Source organism: Necator americanus, chromosome II (genome assembly GCF_031761385.1).
Source record: "Necator americanus strain Aroian chromosome II, whole genome shotgun sequence".
NCBI lineage: Eukaryota > Metazoa > Nematoda > Chromadorea > Rhabditida > Ancylostomatidae > Necator > Necator americanus.
The window spans coordinates 2092458-2112168 of record NC_087372.1 but is presented as its reverse complement, the minus strand read 5'-3'; the positions used below and the strand labels follow the sequence as shown (position 1 = coordinate 2112168).

Genomic DNA, 19711 nt, shown 5'->3' with positions numbered 1-19711 from the left:
TCTAAAAGAAACACTTTACAAGCCTTCAAAGCGATAGTACGAGACGACCTTCTTGCGTCTAGATATCAGGTCACCGTGGAAGAGCCGTTCTTGCTGTGTTCCACAAGCCCCAACCATAAGAAACCGCTATTTTTCGCTGACGTGAGTAATAGTAACATAGCTTACTGGATCTATTAAGTTTTAATCGAGACACCAACAAAAGTAATGAACTAAGGAGCAACAGATCTCATTGTTTTTGCAGTGCTGGTGTTTCAGATATATGAAACTGCAATCCAAATAAGGATTTTTTTCAGTTTCAGCTATCTTCATTGTCAATATTTATGAGAAGAATTCTTCTGTTGTTGAAGTGAAAAAGTTTGTTCTTCTTTCTTTGTGCTTTTCTCACGGCTCGATGTTTGTGAATAAACAGTCTGCAAGATACGTCTTTTTTAAACGATTATTTGCGGTAGGAAGCATTACTGGAGACCTGAATTTGAAATTGTCTAATGAGGAAAATGTAGTGCTGAATTCTTTGATTATTAGAGCGACAATAACTTTTTGGTTCGTTGAAAAAAGGTAAATTAGAATTGTAAGTAAGTTCTTATAAATTTACGGCTACAAATGTTGCATATAGGCAAGCGTGCAGAACTGAACAGCCGTTAACAACCGATGATATTGCATTGATTTTCACTAGTATAAACTGGAGGAAAGACGAGTTAATGATGTTTGAAATGATGTTTGCAAGTGAGTGTTTCATATATGTAGTCATTTCATGGAATAAGCGAAGTAGGAAAGGTCCTGCTAATTCGATATGATGATTCTAGTTCCATCCATTTTTTTTTTTCGAGCAGCAGCGGTTAAAATACGTATCCTTTCCTAATACAAAGTTTTCTGGAATCAGTGTTGGACAGAGCACCTTCTCTTCTTCGTCGGATTTGTGACAACACAAAGGAGCGCATCTTGCCATCACATCAAGACTGAACGTTGAAGTTTGGAGAGTGATTCTACAGAGCGAATGTAAGAAGTATTTTTACCAATAAAAGACATCCATTTGAAAGTCTACATAAAAGTAAAAGTCTGTTCCTGCCAATATTGGTTGTGTTCCGATCCACGAATTCGTAACAACAGTAAAAATATCATTTTCTCTATTTTTATAAAAGTCACGGTAGATCCTATAATCTGTCGACCAGTTCGTTTTTGAACACGATTCTCTACACCTATCTGATCCTTGTACCCGATTAGTTTGTGTGGGTTCTAGAGGTCCGAGAGAATGACTCCAGATTTAGTCATACTTGGAATCAAAGCTCCCTCTATCGGGGTGGGACCCTCAGCTCAACAAGTGCCAGGAGTTTGAAAAGGCCATGAAAGCGGCACGGTAAAGCTAGCTGTTGAGATTAAGGTGAGGCACCCGATAGTTCCAGCAAGTCTCTGCACTCTCTACTGTACAAGTGGAGCCATGGTCCCACCTAGATTGTGACGGCTAGCTTCGCCGCGTTGCTCCGAGCGGAACCGCCCACGCAGCGGCACCAGGGTTCAGGTCGTTTTGAGCTGATTGTAGGATCAACTATGGAGGATCGAACGCATCAACCAAAGAGTTTCACTCCGGATTATTGCTGTTGAAGTTGTGAAGAAGCTGTGAGGACGTTAATCAGCTCCGTAACACTGTTTTAATACGTTAGAAGCTGTTGACCGCCAACAAGGAAACAGCAACTGGGGGCACGGAACGGCTGGGCTCCGGGAAAGGTTGGATAGCATTGGAAGTGTTGGGGTCAGCAGAAACCTCACAAAGTAGCCTTTTGTGCAGTGAGGAGCTGATCTCTACCACGTTACGTAATGTTATTTAATATAATATAGAACGAAATTTAACGAAGCAGGGAAGAAATTAATCATTAAACATTAATGTCGAGTTTGATCCGTCTTCTAAAAGGATAATGCATGGAAGCGGACGGACACTTAGGAATAGATACACGACAATTTAGCATGTTTTCTTCTTCTTCTTAGATTTCAGTTTGATTCCGGAGAAGAGGCGATTTGGCGTGCAGACATTCGTGCAAATGTGTGGAGAAGAGAGAAAACGTTGAGCATAGCGAGATCCACAAATTTCCGGACAAAAATAAAAACCCAAATACAAATTCGATTATCACAGTTGCACTTTTGCTTTTTTTTAGCCATAAAACAACAATCTATAGTTTTTCTTATGTCTGTGTATTAGAATAGAATGGTAAGAATAGAAATAACTCTCCAAAGTGATTGTTTCCCACATTCTATAATAATTGCAAGTGCGTATTTATTTAAAGTCAGTCGCAAGTTATTTTATTACGCTTACACAATAGTTTTTTCGCAGTTTTTTTTGTCACAGAAACGAATATAAAGCACGGTGACATCATCTATTAATCACTAAAGTGCTGCAATTCTCGCCTCGTTCATTTTCGTTGGATAATGGGGTATTTTTAAGCTAAGTTCCGTGTGCATCTAATTCCTTCTGACAATTTTCTCGAAGAGAAGCGCTTACATATCCTACGGTTACGGATATTTGGCCGAAATCTGCAAATTCCTGTCTTCCCAGCTCTCGTCGTTCATCACTCGCCGACGCCATCGCGATGTTGAAACGTCGCTGTGCGACAGCGGCGACGTCGCATTCGCTTGCGCGTCCGTCGCACGCGAACCTCGCCATGTACCCGCGACGCTACCCGTCAATGTGAAAACATTGTGGAATGTTTAAAGTTTTATGTTTACCACTAAACGACGTTAATTTTGCTATGTTTTTCTATAGATTCACGTTCAGATCGTCTTTACGCATCTAACGCTTTGATATTCGACTTATTTCCAATGTTTTAGTGCTTCTTCACTCCTAATTGTTTATGTGGTTTAAAAACATTTTCAGATCCGCTTTTGGCATAGCCAATTGCTCGTACATATTCACTTTTGTATTTTTTTGTGAATGGTATGCACAAAAAGAGGTAACAATCAAAGGGTGCCTTAAAATTATGGACCCACATAATCCTCAAGTGAGTTTCGAATTCACATTTTTTTCCTTCTAATCAGTTTAGTGTTACCAAGCAGTTTTGTTAGTAGTAAGAGTTATATATGTGTTCTGTTCTGAATTTAGTTTCTGCAACGGCACAACTGCTGCTTTAATGTGCTTTTTTAATTCCAGGGCAATGGAAATCTAAATATGGGGATACAGGGTCAACAAATGGGAACACAAGGATTGGGGCAAAATCCTTATAACCAACAGGTAGTGTTTATTTTCTCGAATTCATTTTTTTCCCTGCAATTGAGATCTGTTTTATGTGCCAGCATAAAACAGTATTTTTAGATGCTATTGGCGCAACAACAATACATGAATAGCTTCAATTCCTTCTATGGAAATAACCAGGTGATTTTTTATTCCAATTTTCACTAGTGTCTAACTGAATGTGTTTTTTTTTTTGCGGCACACATTTTTCTTTCTTGTCAGATGTTGTCTATGGATCCATTTCAACAACAACAACAGCTATTCATGATGCAATCTTCACAAATGCAACCTGTGTTCCAACAGCAACAACAACAGCAGGTAATTTTGTAACTTTGAGATGCTAAGCTTTTTTTTCGATCGTTCTCTTCAGGTTTTGCAACAGCAATTGCTGCAGCAGCAACACACCCAACAACGTTTTTCACAACAGCAGCAAGTTCAACAACAACAAGCATTGGTTTGTTTCTACTTTCATAATTGGATTTGTTGATTCTACGTTGACGTCATTTTTAGCATAATCACCAACAACGACTTTTGGAAGAACAGCAACGTCAAATTGAACTTGCTCGACAGCAGCAGCAGCGACAACAGCAAGAAGAATTACTGCGCCAACAAAGAATTAAGGTATTGCTTTTTTTTGTGGTCGGTTTTCCATTTTGTTCATTCTTAGGAGTGATCACCTTAATCAGTTCTCGTCTTATCATAAGCATACAAGTTTCTCCTCAGGAGGCTGAAGAACAACAACGTCAGCGGGAGCTGTTGGCTCAACGTGAGAAGGAACAACAAGAACTGCTAAAACAACAGGTGATTCAAATCATTTGTATATTTTACGAATTTCCACTGCCTGAAATAATGCTTTTCTTTTATTTGCTTACTTAGTTAGAAGAAGGTCAGCTCGTTTTTTATTTCCTTTCTATCAATTGGTATAATGAATGCAGGAAGAAGCCGCGAGACTAGCCGAAGAGAAAAGACGTCAGGAAGAGGCGGAAAGGAGGAAAATCGAGGAGTTGAGAAAAATTCGTGAGGAACAACTGAAGAAACAACGGGAAGCACAGCAAGTAAGCTGTTTTACTCTTTCAGCGTTTTTGCATTTTTGTCCTTTTTCTTTCATTTTAGTTTCAACACATTTCTTCGTTCAGTCCAGATTTCTTCTGTTTTGTACCTCCATCTCTCGTGACGTGTTTTCTCTGATATCCGTTCTTATGCGTTATGCACTATTTTTAAGGCGCAGAATGATATGAGAGATCGAGTAGATCAGGTACAGGCTGGTCAGGCGCTGACACTTGTGGCTACACATTTCAACACCGCATGTAAGTTAATGGCGATTTTCTCTGAAACAGAATTCCTCACATACGTTAGAGTTTTAGATGTGAAACTGGTACCGTTCCCAAGTGAAAACATGGTCAGTTCAAAGATACCATCTGTGTGTGATGCGGGAACGATGAACTCACTTTTGGACACGTCTGATCCTACTCTGGTGCAAATGGTGTCCCAAGCTTTGTCAAACATCGACGTCAGTGACACGTAAGTATTTACCTGCCTTTTACTTCTGTTTTTTTCCCCACGAACTTTTTCGCTATCTTAAATTCGAGTTCCTATCATTATTGTCTTGATTTTGTGATGCATATCGTAAAGCTCGAGAGTACTCGAAAGGGTCATTTTTATTTTATATGTTCAGAGAATAATGCTTACACCGAGTTCTACATAAACAAGTCTTTTTTCTTCTGTTTTAATCACTTATTCACCTTTGCTGTAATTTCTTTACGACCTTTCCATTGTTACCATTATTTTTTCTCAAGAAACTCGCGTTATGGTCCATGATTTTCTTGTTACTTCCAGTTAACAGTATGATTGCATGAAATTACGCAGGGAGATGATGTAAGCAGTAAAAAGAATGAGATAGTGTTGAGGTTAGAAAAAGGGATGTGACCTTAACAAGTGAGAAAAGTTAAATATCAGGAAATAAGTCTTTCAGTTTGTTTCCAAGTGACATCTAAGTTTGGTGAGAAGTACACTTAAGAAGGAGCACAATTTTGTGTGTGTGTTTTTTTTTCCGAAAAATGAATTAGTGCTCCCAAGTGGATGGTATCCACGCAACTTGCCATGTACGCCTTGTCGAAAATCGCACTGGTAACCATGTTTTAGTACATACCAGCTGTTTTGGATCACTTTCAGCATTAATTGAATGTAGGAAGATTTTATTGCAGAAAATTATACCACATAATCCTACTTTTGTAGCCGTACTCGGATGGATATCCACGATGGAATTCCAGAGTCAAATGACCTTCCTCTTGATTTGATGCCTCCTCTTATTAACGCTGTAATGAGTGTCAACTGCAACGTGAGTTTATCTACAAAAAAAATTCCTTGTGGGTTCAAGTCACCGTTAGTGCGGCTTTATTTTTCTCTTAAGGCGCTCGATGTAGAACCAGAGCACAATATGGAGGCACCGGAGCATTTGCTCAACGATATGGAGTTGGATCCTGCTGTTAGTTTTGGTTCTTGGTACTTAAGATCTTTGTGTTCCTATCCAAAATTTCGGTGTTATTTGCTCACTTGACGGATTTATAATATTCTGTTTTGCTCTGTGAATATTTATTCTTTTTGTAGCGAACGCTTAACGCTGATCCAGCAGTATCTGCTGCCCCTTCGACTGTAGTTGCCCCTCAGAAACCTACAGTAGCTCCGGATATGCCAACAACTTCCACTGCCAACGACGACGCATCGTTCGTTGCACCTGTTCTCGAGGGTCGCGACAACATACAACTGCGTCGTCAAATGGCTAGTGTTGGTAAACAACCCAAAGCCAGTCAGCAGCGAAAAAAGAGAGACCAGGTCAGTGGTTACTGAACACAATTGTTTTTAGCAGCAACTATTATTGTTATCTGTGAGATATATACTTACCCCATACTATCTCAGGTGGAAAGCTTATATGATTCATTGACTGACTATTTCGATCCCTCCGATGGTCGAAGGCAGAGGAAGCGAACGAAAACTTTGGAAGAAGAGCAGGCGGATCAGGTTGGTATCTCATTGGTGTAATCTCTAATCTTACTCTTTATTTTCTTTTTTTCCCTTTCTTCCTTATCCTGAGCTCTCTGCACTCCAATTTTTATTCTCATTTCCTATGATTATCTCCTATCTTCGTCCTGTCGTCCTATCTGGCGTGAGTCAGAATCGTTCAACTAACTTTGCGCATCATTTCTATCCGCACCTAGCTTTCCTTTTGTAGCGCGACTTGGAACTGATTGCACAAATGGAAGCACAAGCAGCAGCTGCGGCGGCTGCTGGTGATAGTGGAGCTGCGGAACTCAGTGATGAGCGCAAAACGGACGAAATGAGTGATGAAGATCGCAAATTTTATGAGAAAAAAGACAGAAGACGGAAAAAGAGGGAGGATGTCCCAGAGAGACCACCAACTCCTACTGACGGTACTGTTTTATTTCTTTTGTGATGTTGTTTATTTTCGAAATGCATGTTTTCAGTGATTCACAAACGTGACCAAGAATGGTCAGAGCGGCAGCGCAAAAGGCAAGAGAAGTTCCGACGACGGAAAGGCACTGAAAGTGATCAGTGTTGGAACAATGACGTATGTCAACCTATTCCGTTCTGATCTTATTTTTTTCTAACTCTCAGCACTTTCATTTTTACGAGCTACTTTTGCATTTCAATCGTTTGCGATTTTTTGTTATCAGCGAAAGTCTTACCTTAAGGCCATGCAACTCAATTTATAACTGTGTATGTTAGTTCTAAGCATATTCCGGATTGAAATTTTGTGTCCTTAGGTAAACGATGGGTAGCTTCGTAATAAATAAGCGACTGAGTGTTTCAGGTAATGGCAGAGCATGATTCAAGAGCTCGACTGAATGTCATCCTTGACCAGATCTTCGACCAAGTTGAAGACGTTGACATGCTAAACATTGCGAGAAACGGGAAAGGTATTGATTTTGAAGTTCAGGTGTAGTTTTCGAATCGAAGGATTTTCTAGCTAGAGTTTTATTTGTTTAGATGAAGATGTTGACGAAGAAGAGGAAGGAGTTAGTCAGGAACTGCTGATAGATCGATCTGTTTTGGACGACTTGCGAAATGAAGTACAAAAGCTGCTCACGTGGAAAAAACTCACAAGTGTAAGCTTTCTTTCTCCTTTTTTGCATCAAATTCTGAATGAAAAATAATACCCGTTCTTTCATTTGTTATTATGTCAGAAGGTTGAAAGATTCAAGGGCTTACGAAATTGAGATGTATCTATTGGATAGTCATCATATTTGTAGGTTGATATCTGTTGTTAACCTGCAGAACAAAATTCTATTGTACCATTTTGCTAGGCTTGGGCAAAACTGGTTGCTTGCTTTAACCTTGCTTACTTTTTCAATGCTCTGGCTTCAATGAACGAGATCATAGGCGCTATAGGATCGAGCTCGACCTTCCTCAGGTGAAGGGGGTTTAGCTCAAGGGGTGCAGCACAAGTGAATGGGGTCGTTTCACCAGTCGTCCAAAAGTGAAAGGGTAATTTCGCCAACCGTTTAAAAGTGAAGGAGGTCCTTTCCCCAACCGTTCAAAACTAAAGGGGGGTCAGAGCACCGGCTCCGACTATCGCATCTATGAACGAGATCAGGCGCAAGAGCTGTTCAGTTAATGACTTTTAAATTATAGATATTTTTGGAGGGTAACAAGTTGAAGGTCGTATTGTTTACCATCTTTTCTTGGGTATTGCGAAGGCACTGCTATTCCTAGATTTGCATTCTATTTTTTAAAGTAGTGCTATTTACGTTACTGTAGTACTTACTATAAAACATTCAGATTGCTTCGGAGCGTCTCATAAAATTGATCACTATTTTGGAGCGAAACATGCGTGACGTTGTTAGCTCAGATGGAACACGCTTACTTGTTCCTATTATTACTGAGGAGGTAAAATTATTTTAGTCGAAGATTTCTCAGTTGGTTTTCTTTCTTTTCTTTTAAATCGTTAACATCACAGGAGGGTGAAGAAGACGACCAAGCCTTAAAAGAACTTGTTGACGAGAGGTTGATTCGAGGAGCAGACGCTGCATGCACTACGTTGATGATTATGACGTGTCATAAAATGCCGAAGCAGGTTCGTATTTCATTTTCGACGCTTGCAACTCTTCCAATCGCATTAAATCTATTTTAGGTCTACATAGAAGACGCTATTGAGCGATCTATTAACCTATGCCGACATTACTTGAAGAGCATCGTGTTTCCTGCCTCCGATCCGATGTATGGACCAGGGAAAAAACAAAAATGTGGGGAAGTTTTTTTTTAAAAAAGTTAATTTGATATTGCACTAGAAGACAAATCTCCTTTGACTGCCGTGAATCAAATCCATGATTTTTCTCGACTATTCAGAATCATTTTTTCTTCCTTTTTTCTTTTCATTCCGGCAAACGGTTGTTTCTCAGTTATAAATCCGTAGTTTTGGTTTTTTTTTCGCATCTAAGGGTGGCCCAATTTGTTAGTGCTGGCTGCAGAAATAGTTAAAGCTCAAGAGGTTGGCTTCCCTGGCATCCTTATTGGCTTCATCATGAACAAAATGATGTTTACTTTTTTATACTACTTTGGGCTGAGAAAACTACTTTTATTTAAGCTGATGAAAAACGAAGGAAGAAATTGGAACTGGTGCAACGATCTCCTACGGTTCAACTATTGTACTCTCGAATGACCGATCTCGTCCACAATTTCTCAAATCTGGTTCGTTATTAAGCTTTGTTCTCCAAATTATTTTATCTATATATAGAATATTTTCCACTTTCTTTATATGGTTTACCTTCCTCCGCTGCGACTCTTCCAGTGCATCTACAAAAGCAATTGTTCTAGGTGCGACAAACCGATGTTGCTGAGATTTGTATACACCATCTGACAACGGTCGCCATTCAATCCTTTTTCGTAAGCAATGTTGGAGAACTACAGCAGCATGTAAGCGGCATCTATTTCTTACAATTTCATGACTATTCCGAGGAGCTACATTGTTTTAGGCCTGTAATTTGGCAGCCAACATCTTCGCTAACGCAAAAGAGCACGTTCGCATGGGGATGCTTAACGACATTTTGAATTCCCTTCATAGGCTACCAGCCGGTCGCAACGCTAACAATAGTTACAGATTCGGTCCTGATCAGTGGATTAGCAACACTACAGTCCTTGTTCTTCAACTATTGCAGAGTGTTGTGAAAGTAGGTTCATGCGGATTGTATATTTTCCTTCTTCGAAATAGAAATTACTGTACTCAACCAAACCATGGAGTAATCTAGGTGCCTGAGAGGGTGCATCACAGAGGAGATCATCATCACGGTGAAGATTCAGATGCGGAACCTGAAATACAACCAGATTCTATAGTGCCTAATTCTTACAAAGAAGTGCAGGCCCTAGCACAAGCGTTTTCCTCTGGTTTTCTCGCTAGGTGAGGCCCACATTGGCAGTAGCTATGCTTTCTTCCATGTATATTTTTCCTCTTTTCTGTTGCGTTAGATTTCATTCGAAATGTTTTTTTTTATTCTTTTATCATTGCTTTTGTGTTTCCTACTTATACTTGAATATTTATATTCAGCAAGTAGTTTTTGTTACGAATTGGTGAAATATGTTCTTGATTTATTTATTGCGGCTTACAAGTCTGACTATGTGGCTTTGTTTGGGGCCTCAGATTGAGAAATATACCTGGGTCCTGATGAAATAATCTACTCCATCAGGGCCGAGTGGATCGCCGATGGTAGAGCATGTCTGATGAAAAAGATAAAATCCACCATTTTGTTTAGATTAAAATGATTATGTGTTATACTGTGAGCATAGATTACAGGTAATCTCCTGTAGTTCCTTCCGAGTAGTAATGAGGTTTTAAGAGGTCGAGGAGGCTTGATCAGCAACATTATTTCCTTCCCTAGCTGCTTTATTTCCTTACTACTGTTCTGTTAGGCTTTTTTTAAAACTTTATTTCTACAGCCTTTCAGACTATTTTTGTTTTAGATGCTCCTCGAAAGGTAACAAAAATGAAGGTGAAGAAGATTACCGGGCGCTGTTCGACAGTTTTCTCCAAGATATGTTAACTGCGTTTAACAAGCCCGAATTCCCTGCTGCAGAGATGTTTTTGCAGGTTGTGGGTAGTCTATTGGTTAAAAACTGCAGGTTTGTAAAGTTTCTTTTGTGTTCTTTGCTACTTTTCCCTCCATGCACTGTTCACTCCATCTTTTGCATTATCATGAATGTTTAAGGAACAAAAGTGCTGATATAATGATCCGAACTGTCAGCTTGGAATACCTAGGTCTAATCACGTCGCGATTACGTAGCAGCATGATTTGGTCTGTGGAAGATTCGAAGGAGCGAATGGATGTGAGTTCGCCCTTATCGGTTTGCTAATCTTGTATAGTAGAGATTTTGAATTTTTGGTAGTCTTTTTTTCGGCTGTAAACTGATTCCTCCAGAAAAAGATTTTATTGCAGTATTTCACCTTCGGTTGATTTCGGACAAAATATCCCACTCATGCTTTTTCGAGTTAACTCGCATTTTTCAGCTTGTGGTTAGAACGATAAAATATGAAGAGAACGTCCAAGACGATGGTACTTCGTTGTGGCCAAGTGTTGCTGAAGTGGACATTTCGGACGTAAGCCTTGAATACTATCTGTATTATTCATGTAAAGAAATTGTTGTAATCTTCGTTGTTTAACTGTTTATGAGATATGTTGCCAAAATCACGTTTTTGTCGCTTTGCAGATGACGTTCAGTGAAAAGCAGATGGTGCTGGAACGTGCCTTACTCGATTATATTGTTGTAAACAAAGATATAACTGTAGAGGTGACTTCTTAGCCCCTGAAGTTGCTTTATCCTGTCAGTACTCCTTGGCAATTTTTTTCTTTCAGTATGCTGTAAGATTTTATTGTTGTGTTTGGTACAAAGAGATATTAGAGGACCTGCAAGAGCTCGAAGCGCGACATGCAGAAAGCAAGCGAGAAAACTTGTCGGAGAAAGTTGGTTGTAATGAAGCATCATAGAGTTTTTTTTCTTCATTTTTCTCTCTGATTTTTCAGCATGAGATAAGGTGTATATAAATAGATTTCAGATTTTCTTGTTATCTTTTAATTTATGGCATAGAAGTGATATCGTTTCAGGAACATCGTAAGAATGAGTCGCGGCATCTGAAAAAGGTCAAACGTGCGCAAGCTCAAAAGATCTTTTTGGTTGATCTACTGAGCAAGAAGAAAGATAGACAGCGCCGATATGAAAATGCTAAGTCAGTGTAACGTGAGAATTCTAAGGACAGTTGTTTTTAGAATGCCATTGTTTTTATATACTGGAAAACGACTCTTTTTTTAGGCGATTTGGTAGTTCTATGCTAGACTCCGATGTGGCGTGGTGCATTAAGTATCTCGCTGCAAAAAGAGAGTTTACGCATTCATTCGATTCCTTCCTCAAGCAGGTATCTGCTTCGTTTGAGTTTTCGAATTGTTATTATTGTTCTAAGCTTGTTTATGGGAATATATTTCGCTCTGACACATGCTTTCTGGTCACAATTGGATGTTCACCTTTTGAAAGAACGATCTACTTTTAGAGACGATTAATTTCATTTGCTTCTACGTATTTGCTCAATATGCACCTTTTCGCAACATTCAGATAATCGCTGGAATCACTAGTGAAACGACGGTTAGCTTACGAACAAAGGCGATGCGTTGCTTGACTCAAATCATTGAGAGCGATCAGACTGTTCTGTTAATGGTGAGTTTGATCGGGTTTGGTTTACCACATGGTTTTCTTTGAACTTTGCTTTTACTAAAATATTTCTTCTGAATTCCTTAAATACTTCTTTTAAACGCTTCTCTATTCCGTCTTATTTTCTTCATTTCTGCAAGAGTTCTTTTGCGAAATACGTTGAAAAATGTGTGGAAGGAAAAAAAAGTCTGTTGTATATGGTCATTCTTGCAAGGTTTTTTTAGGTGAAAATTGGTATTGTTCTTACTATTCACCTAGAATTATAAATGTAGTACGACCACTAGAAATCCTCTTCTAAGTGCATAAAGCTGAATGAATACAACGGATCTTCATCAGTTTTTCTTAAACGTTTTTTTATCGCATTTATCTCTCATTTGTTTAGCAACAAAATTACTGCCAGCATTGTAGATTGAACTCCCAGTACCTTTAATTACATTTATCTCAGTTTTAATGAAAATGAAAGAAGAAACTGCTGACTTAAATTTTACTTAGTCTTGCCTGTGGAAGAATATCGGAAAACTCGCCCTCCGCATGTTTTTATGAGGGGGAAGGGAAGGTATGCGGGGAGAGTAAAGAAGATGAAGCAACGGGTGTTTATATTCTGCACTATGCTTTTGTAATTTATTACGTCAAATTTAACAGTTTTTTGTATTTGTGGCTTTATTTTGTGCTTTTTAGACGGTTTGTTAAGGTTGCAGTTTCTGAACATCATACCTTTTTTCAGCCAGAAGTTTCCTCTGCTGCTCATAATCGTATGACCGATTCAAACGCTGCAGTTCGTGAAGCAACGGTAGAAATGATCGGCAAATTCGTTGTCGCAAACTCAGATGCGATTCCAACTTACTATCCATTGCTAGCTGAACGTTTGATGGTTCGTTTATAGTTGATATTTCCACAAGCTCAGTCAATTTCAAATTTGTTAAGGACACCGGTGTTGCTGTTCGAAAGCGCGTTATCCGCATAATGAGAGAAATTTGTGAGAAGTATCCGAATTTCGAGCAGGTACTCAATACTAGTCGTTCGAAATTTGCTGCAAACATCCCTTCAAATCTCTCCAGATTCCGAGCATGCTGGCCCAAATAGTGCGGCGAGTACAGGACGAAGAAGGAGTTAAGAAACTTGTGTTGGAAACATTTCAGTCTCTCTGGTTTCAGCCGATTTCTGAGCGAAACACTCCGGCTCTTCTTAAGAAGGTACTCTTTTGGTTATAAATGCAGAAGAACTTTCACAACTAACTCATCTCACTCTTTCCTTAGGTTGTTGTTATGGCAAAAGTCGTTCAAACATGTGCTGAAGAGATGAAACTTGAGGCCTTGGAGACATTATTCCTAGCGATACTTAAACAAGGCGATAAGGTATGTTCCTCTTATGTACATATCTGTTCTACATGTTGGATCTCCTTGCTTTAGAGTGCGTTAGCTGCGAGTAGGCAGATTGTGGATATGTTCATGGATAATGTTCTCACACTTGAAAATAAAATAGCAACGGGTCAGTTTTTTGCTTACAATCATTTTCTCCCTTTCATAAGTCTTTTCTAGCAGCTATCATTTGCAGAAAATGGAGTAACCTCTAATAATGCATCAAATGAGGACTTAGCTGCAGCTGAGGTTCACAAAGCAAATCAGGAACGCCTCCTTGCATGTCTTAACACCTTAACTTTATTCAGTAAGGTATGTGCTGCTTTTTGAAATTGCTGTTGATACTAAACTTTAATGCAGCAAGAAGACATCCAACTTGTTCTATGAGTTGCAATTCTTTGAAGAAACTAGTAGAAACCGGTTAATTAAATGACGATTTTGAGGTTCGTCCTGAATTGCTTGTGAGACATGCCGAAACTTTACAACCTTACCTTTCCATGAACGCTACTCAGAAATCGGAGGTCTTGGTACGTGTCGTGCACCGTTTTATTGTTTTTAGAAAATGCTTCAAAAAGATCTTTTTATTTTTTTTTCTTGTTTCAGGTTTTGAATGAGGTAATTGGAATGCTTGAGAGAGTCGTACCGCTTATGAGTCATCCAAGCGATGCGTTCCTCACTACGTAAGTGGTTTGGTCGAATTTAATTATTTTGCGAAAAAAAAAAATAGCTGAGGATAAGTGGAAAATCATCTCTCCATTTTAGACAAGATCAGATTCTTGCTAACCTCACAGCTACCGCCAGTGGTGTGGCAACTACAACGGTAACGATAAGTTGTATGTCAGCAATTTGGCATCGATTTGGGCGACCTGAAATTCCAGCTATTACCGCGCTCTTCAAGAATTACTTGGGTATCCTTTTTATCTTCTATTTAATTAATTTCCAGGTTTTTGAAATACGGTTTCATAATCACGAAAATCAACCTTTCAGAATTTTTGGTGCGTGTAAAAAATGCATTGAAGACGAAACCGAACTGCCAGTTGGATGGTCCAAAGGTCCTGAGGATACAAAGGTATTGTAAATTAGTTTCTGTGAATGCGTAAATGGCAGTGTGATCATCTCGTTACACTAAAGCATGTCCATATCCATTTTTCAAAGAAAGTTCTCTTCAAAGATTCTGCTAAGTCCGTAGATTCCGAGACTGTTTATTGAGGACACACTAAATGAGGGGTGGGCAGTCTTGGGTATTTCACCAAGTCTAAATCCTTAAGAATTTTGCACTTTCGCTTAACTTTACAACGAATCTATGGGATTGGGTTAGAGGAAGAGAAATGATTATTTTATTCTCTCGGAAGATTCTCGTCACTTCGGCTAAACATAGATAACTCCGCAAAAACAGCAGCAACGATTTTAAAAGATTTTTTCTGCATTTTCTATCTATTGTTTCTCACTTCTTTCGCTGTTTGTTCTCCATCTCGGGTTTTTACGAGGGAAGATTTGACAGTTGATTTCCTCCATTTTTCTTTGGTCATCTGTAACAGCTAGAATTTTTCCACGAACGTTAAAAACTTTCTTATCAGGTTTCTCTGTGGAGTGGGAGTTATGGCTCGGTACTTCGACTTCGATGCTATTATTAAAGATTCTGATTTCGAAGGGAAAATTTTCCCTGCTCACATCGTTCGACCTGATTTTTCGCTAAATGCTGATGATGTTGATCCACAAGATCCGGAGAAACCACGGTTTGTTTCGACGCCAGCTCTCTTCAGTTGATACCTCGAGCAAATATTGTAATGACTGCACCTTTTAGGCGGATACGTGACAACGTTTTCGACGTTCTTTTCTTTTTCTCGAGCAGTTCTGTACCTAGTATGCGGTATAAAGCGTTCGTAGCTCTAGGTATGTTAAGACACCATAGAACCGCTTTTTTTTAGTTTGAGCGATAATTTTTCTATGTTTTGAAATCTTGTCATTTTCAGGTCATCTTTGTTCTCGTTACCCTGAATATTTGATGTGTCGTGGAGTGAAAAATATGTACCACGTGTTACTGAGCTCTGATGATCCTAACTTTACGGAAATGAGGCTGCAAGCTCTTCAAAATTTGGAGGAATTCCTTAAATCCGAAGAGTTGAAGTTAATCAAAGGAGATCAGAACTGTAAGACCCTTCAAAACTATTTTCCTAAGTTATAGGGATTGGAAAAAAGCAAAGAAATCCTTAATCTTACGTAATTTAGTTGGAAAAGGAAAAGAACAGGAGAATCTGAAAGAGATGGATCAGGCAGGATCTGGTCTTGGATCAACGGTGATTCAAATCTATTGGCAAGCTGTTCTTCAAGGGTATTTCACGAACAACAATGCCATTCGTTGTCATTCAGCTCAGGTACCTTGATACGTACATTTTTTTCCTTTTTTGAACATAATCTAAGGTTTTAAACTGCGTTTGAAATGCGAAAGGTAGAAATGAAAGAAGAAGTACCAGCACAGTATCAAAAACTTGCATACTTCCCCACAACGTCAAGGATTATATTCTTAAATCTATATAAGTTTAATCTTAGTTTTTGCGCATGTTTTCTGTGCGTCTGTACTCCTAGGCTTTGAAACAGTTGCATTTCTGAAGCTTCTGAACAAATGCTGATTCCCGGAGTGAAGACATCTCAACCAAACATTAATTTTCCTCGTGCAATTTTTCCCGGTTGTAGGTTGCTAGTCTCACCTACACGCAAGGTTTGGTCACTCCTGGTACATCAATCGCTACTCTCATTGCTATGACCACGGATCCATTGCCTATTGTTCGAAATCGGGTAGAAGCTATGCTGAAAGACATCGATGCAAAATATGCTGGAATGATCCAGGTTAGTTTTCTAACACGTTGATAGTAATGGCAAAGCTATTATTTTATTTTATTTTTTCGTTACTATTCTGAACAACAGGATGAATTTCTGTTTTATTTTCTTTTCTGCTATCTGATTACATATTTCGTGCGGTAATTAGATTACGACGATCCATGCTAATATTTTAATGGCTCGCTAAGCGGTGATTTGTCTAATTGAATTTGTGCTGTGATGCGCGGATTGATTTAGTAGCACTCAGCTTATTTCTATTTCACATTGTTTTGAATTGACGGATACGTCGAGTGACCCAGTTCTCTATTTCTCAGAAACTCGACTCATTTTACGTGGTATGGTAGAAACACTGCAAGGAAAATATGCAAATTTCCAGAGCACCGCAACACAAGGTGTACGCAAAGCCTACCAACTACAGCTGCAGATTCGTGGCTCGTCTTCGGATAGTGAGCAACGAGTTATAAGAGGCATTAGAGCTTGCGATGTGTCACCGTATTCTACCACTAATGGTAAGTGTTGACTAGAATTCACATTCGAATTGTTCCTTTAATTTCCGCTTTTGATTTGTTTAAACTATATTTTGTAATGGGCATTTTTTTTAGCTCGGATCGATCCATCAACAGGCCTTCCTCGTCATTCTAACGATGGACAAGCTGTACTTAGCGGATTATATCAGCGACTGCGAACGAATCGACAGCAGCGAAGATCGTTTCTCACTAGTGTTTTAAGGTATAGTTAGAATGTTCTATGTCTTTTTCAGCAGTTTATTTTCTTCTTTTTTTAGGCTGTTCAGTGAAGATTCACGAGAGAAGCTTAGGTTAGAAGAATGGATCTTCGTTGCCGATAATGTGGCGATGTTCCCTTATCAGGTCACTTTCGTTTCAGTGCTACTTTTATGAATCCAATATTTTTAACTTATTTATGAATAGATTTTTTAGCTGCACTGTTCTAAACGTGCGTGCATAGAGATTGTTCTCTCATTTATCTTTGTGGTACAAATGTACTCACTTCATTCATCTAGGTAATGGATGAACCACTGTACGTAATCCACACGATCGACTCGATCGTTACATTATCTGGTCAGTCGCTGCTCGTCCAGTGCAAAGCACACCTCCGAGCTCGCCAGCAGTACTATTCTCCACAGCAGCAACAACAACAACAACAACAACAACAGAAAAATCAACCCAATGAGGACGACGACCTTCTTTTTGAGCCTGAAACGCTATACAGTGAGCAAATATTTTCACTACATTGTCGTTGCCTCTAAAACCTACCTTGCAGACCGCTTTCCTGAGGAGAAAGGTCCGTTATATGACCTCATGGATAACAGTCAGGCGTGCTTTATTTTGCTCTACCTCAAAAATTTCCTCATGAAACTTTATGGATTCACAGAAGCGTAAGTACAATTATTAGTTTGTTTTATTGAAGTAAAATCACTTTTATTACAGGAAAGTACAGGAGTATTCTCCTTCGGAGGCGGCCAAAGTCTATGAAAAGGCGCTATCATCTCGAAAGAACGTGCCAATGTTCAATCCTTTGGCTGCGCTTGATGGTGGACGTCGTCGAGATGGAACTAGCAACGATCCGATGGCAAATGATAGGCAAAGCATTCAGAGTCACTTTAATCTGGCAACAAAAATTTGCAATGTAAGTCTTCAGTGTGTGGAATTTTCAGTTGCTTTATATTTCCTACACCTCTTCCTATTCTATTCCGAGAATCACGTGCCCTGTTATAATCTCGAAAGAACCTGTCAATGTTCAATCCTTTCCTTACATTTCTTTCCTTTCGTTTTCTTTCCTCGTCACTAGTGGGCCGTTTCAAGTTTGAAAACGAACATTTTACGAGAGAATTTCTTTATTAATCCATCTCGAACTGTCCCATTTTTTCGAAAGTCATTCCTTCAGAAGCATTTGTGAAAAATGAGGGCAAATCGGTAATCCGATGAAATTTTGTTTCTCTTCAAAATTTTCGCATCCTTATTATCTTTTAGAGACCAGTAATTCACTTATTTCACGATGCTCTTTAAAAGAGATGAAAAGAATTTCAGTTTGCAAGTTTCTTTGCTTGATCATCACTGTAAAGCTGTTTCCCTCATTCTTTTCCAGCTTTTTTTTTTTTAAATAGAAATAGCCGGAGTCGCTCAGCAGTTTTCAAAGTTTTTTTTTCTGTTAACTTTTGTGTTTCAATGCATGCCGGTAGATCTCTTGCTGTATTTCAACCCTTGTCATTAATTTCCGTTCAGTTCCGCAAGATGTTGCTGTCGCTGGATCGGATGGAGAACGATAACGATAGCGATCTCGAAGGCGATGTGACTGCAGCTGCGAAGGAGCAAGAAGACGACGAAGATGCCGATGGTTGTGTGGAACCGAGTGTTGAAACTGCCGACGTTGACACGTAGACCTCGTTGAAATTACCTTTGGATCGACGATATATCTCACCTCCTACTTGTTACCCTGTTTCTGCCTCAATGTGATATAGCAATTTAACTTAATTTGCGTGCCACTGCATGCGTTACATCTAGTATCTTATGCATGTGATCCAGTTCTATATTCAGGGTCTCTGTTGTTCTGCTGTGCATCATTCGTTCATAATAAGTCTGGCATTAGCCGTGTTCTCTACATTTAATCGTTGATTTGTTCTGATTTCGCGCTCCTTCCTGTAAATTACCACTTTTTCTTTACCTCATTTCAATGTTTTCCAAAGTTTTTATTCTCATCTATTTTCTCTGAATTTATTTAGGCACAGATATTTATTCTGCACATATATTCCTAGCTTGTGAGGGTGCAATCGTGTGGCCGGGAGCCGACATCCCTCGTTCATTCGTTCTCTATTTTTCGTTCCGAAACTATCCCCAGATGGACTTTCTTGTAAATAAGCGCTAAGCGATTCTCTCGTTCTCGTTCTCCAATTCTGTAAATGTATGTTTCCATGTAAGTTCTGTTTTCGGTTTTGTTGATCTCGTTTTACTGCGTTGTTCTGATGTCTGTATCTCGTTGCGACTACCACACACCACCGCTGCGAAAGCCGTAAGACAATCGCAAGCCAAATTTTGAATATTGTAATAGTGAATATGGCCAACTCTATAGATAAATTTGCATGTTTAACGGATCTTCCTGGCTATCTCGAGTTTCTATATTATACATAGAAATCAAAGGAAATATTTGGTCTGTTTTATTTCCTCTTCAAGTCAGAGGGGAGCCAAACTTAGCTTAAAAGATATTTTGATACCAAGCTTCAAAAATAAAGCCGAAGAAGTACAAAATGTAGAAAAAATCGAAGGAAATATTAAAATAGGGATAAGATTGTACTGAAATGATTACGACAACCTTCATGCTTACAAAGAAATGTTCATGAAAACGGATCTGTGACTCTGTTTTAGCCTCGATCTATTTACCAGCTGGGTGTAATTTCTAAAATCGGAGATTCGGAAATTCCTGTAAAAAAGGGAAGAAAAAATATGGTGAAAAAAGTGGGCAGAAAAAAACGATGGCAGAGTTTATGGAATATCTAAACAGTTGGATCCAAATTGTGTCCTAGGAGTTCATAAAATTGCCGTCGTCGTTTTAAAACATGTCTACCGTATTTCTG

General features: G+C 39.0%; 2 protein-coding genes across 3 annotated transcripts; one reads left to right on the top strand and one right to left on the bottom strand.

Annotated features, from left to right (window-relative positions):
• Window positions 1–391: 391 nt before the first annotated feature.
• On the top strand, window positions 392–18521 carry RB195_016622 (uncharacterized protein; the record flags this gene model as incomplete). Of its 2 annotated transcripts, XM_064183233.1 has the most annotated exons (58): window positions 392–555; window positions 614–723; window positions 2435–2501; window positions 2864–2987; window positions 3137–3217; window positions 3299–3358; window positions 3440–3535; window positions 3588–3671; window positions 3728–3838; window positions 3941–4018; window positions 4153–4272; window positions 4440–4524; window positions 4582–4738; window positions 5453–5555; window positions 5628–5702; window positions 5825–6049; window positions 6134–6235; window positions 6447–6645; window positions 6700–6803; window positions 7047–7152; window positions 7223–7341; window positions 8015–8122; window positions 8193–8309; window positions 8367–8478; window positions 8820–8923; window positions 9050–9148; window positions 9208–9402; window positions 9481–9629; window positions 10190–10348; window positions 10435–10552; window positions 10734–10823; window positions 10934–11014; window positions 11080–11187; window positions 11329–11450; window positions 11534–11636; window positions 11831–11932; window positions 12651–12797; window positions 12851–12928; window positions 12985–13119; window positions 13183–13281; window positions 13336–13414; window positions 13481–13596; window positions 13728–13811; window positions 13888–13964; window positions 14047–14192; window positions 14272–14353; window positions 14862–15020; window positions 15089–15177; window positions 15258–15434; window positions 15514–15659; window positions 15979–16131; window positions 16499–16631; window positions 16725–16851; window positions 16907–16991; window positions 17144–17351; window positions 17404–17518; window positions 17571–17769; window positions 18366–18521. In XM_064183233.1, 58 exons carry the CDS (start codon window positions 392–394, stop codon window positions 18519–18521), a joined length of 6927 nt encoding a protein of 2308 aa, XP_064039114.1. The 2 variants fall into 2 exon arrangements, with proteins under 2 accessions (XP_064039114.1, XP_064039115.1); XM_064183234.1 differs by lacking the exons at window positions 392–555; window positions 614–723; window positions 2435–2501 and having other exon boundaries at window positions 2967–2987.
• On the bottom strand, window positions 2435–2653 carry RB195_016623 (uncharacterized protein; the record flags this gene model as incomplete). Its single annotated transcript, XM_064183235.1, has 1 exon — window positions 2435–2653. One exon carries the CDS (start codon window positions 2651–2653, stop codon window positions 2435–2437), a length of 219 nt encoding a protein of 72 aa, XP_064039116.1.
• Window positions 18522–19711: the final 1190 nt, after the last annotated feature.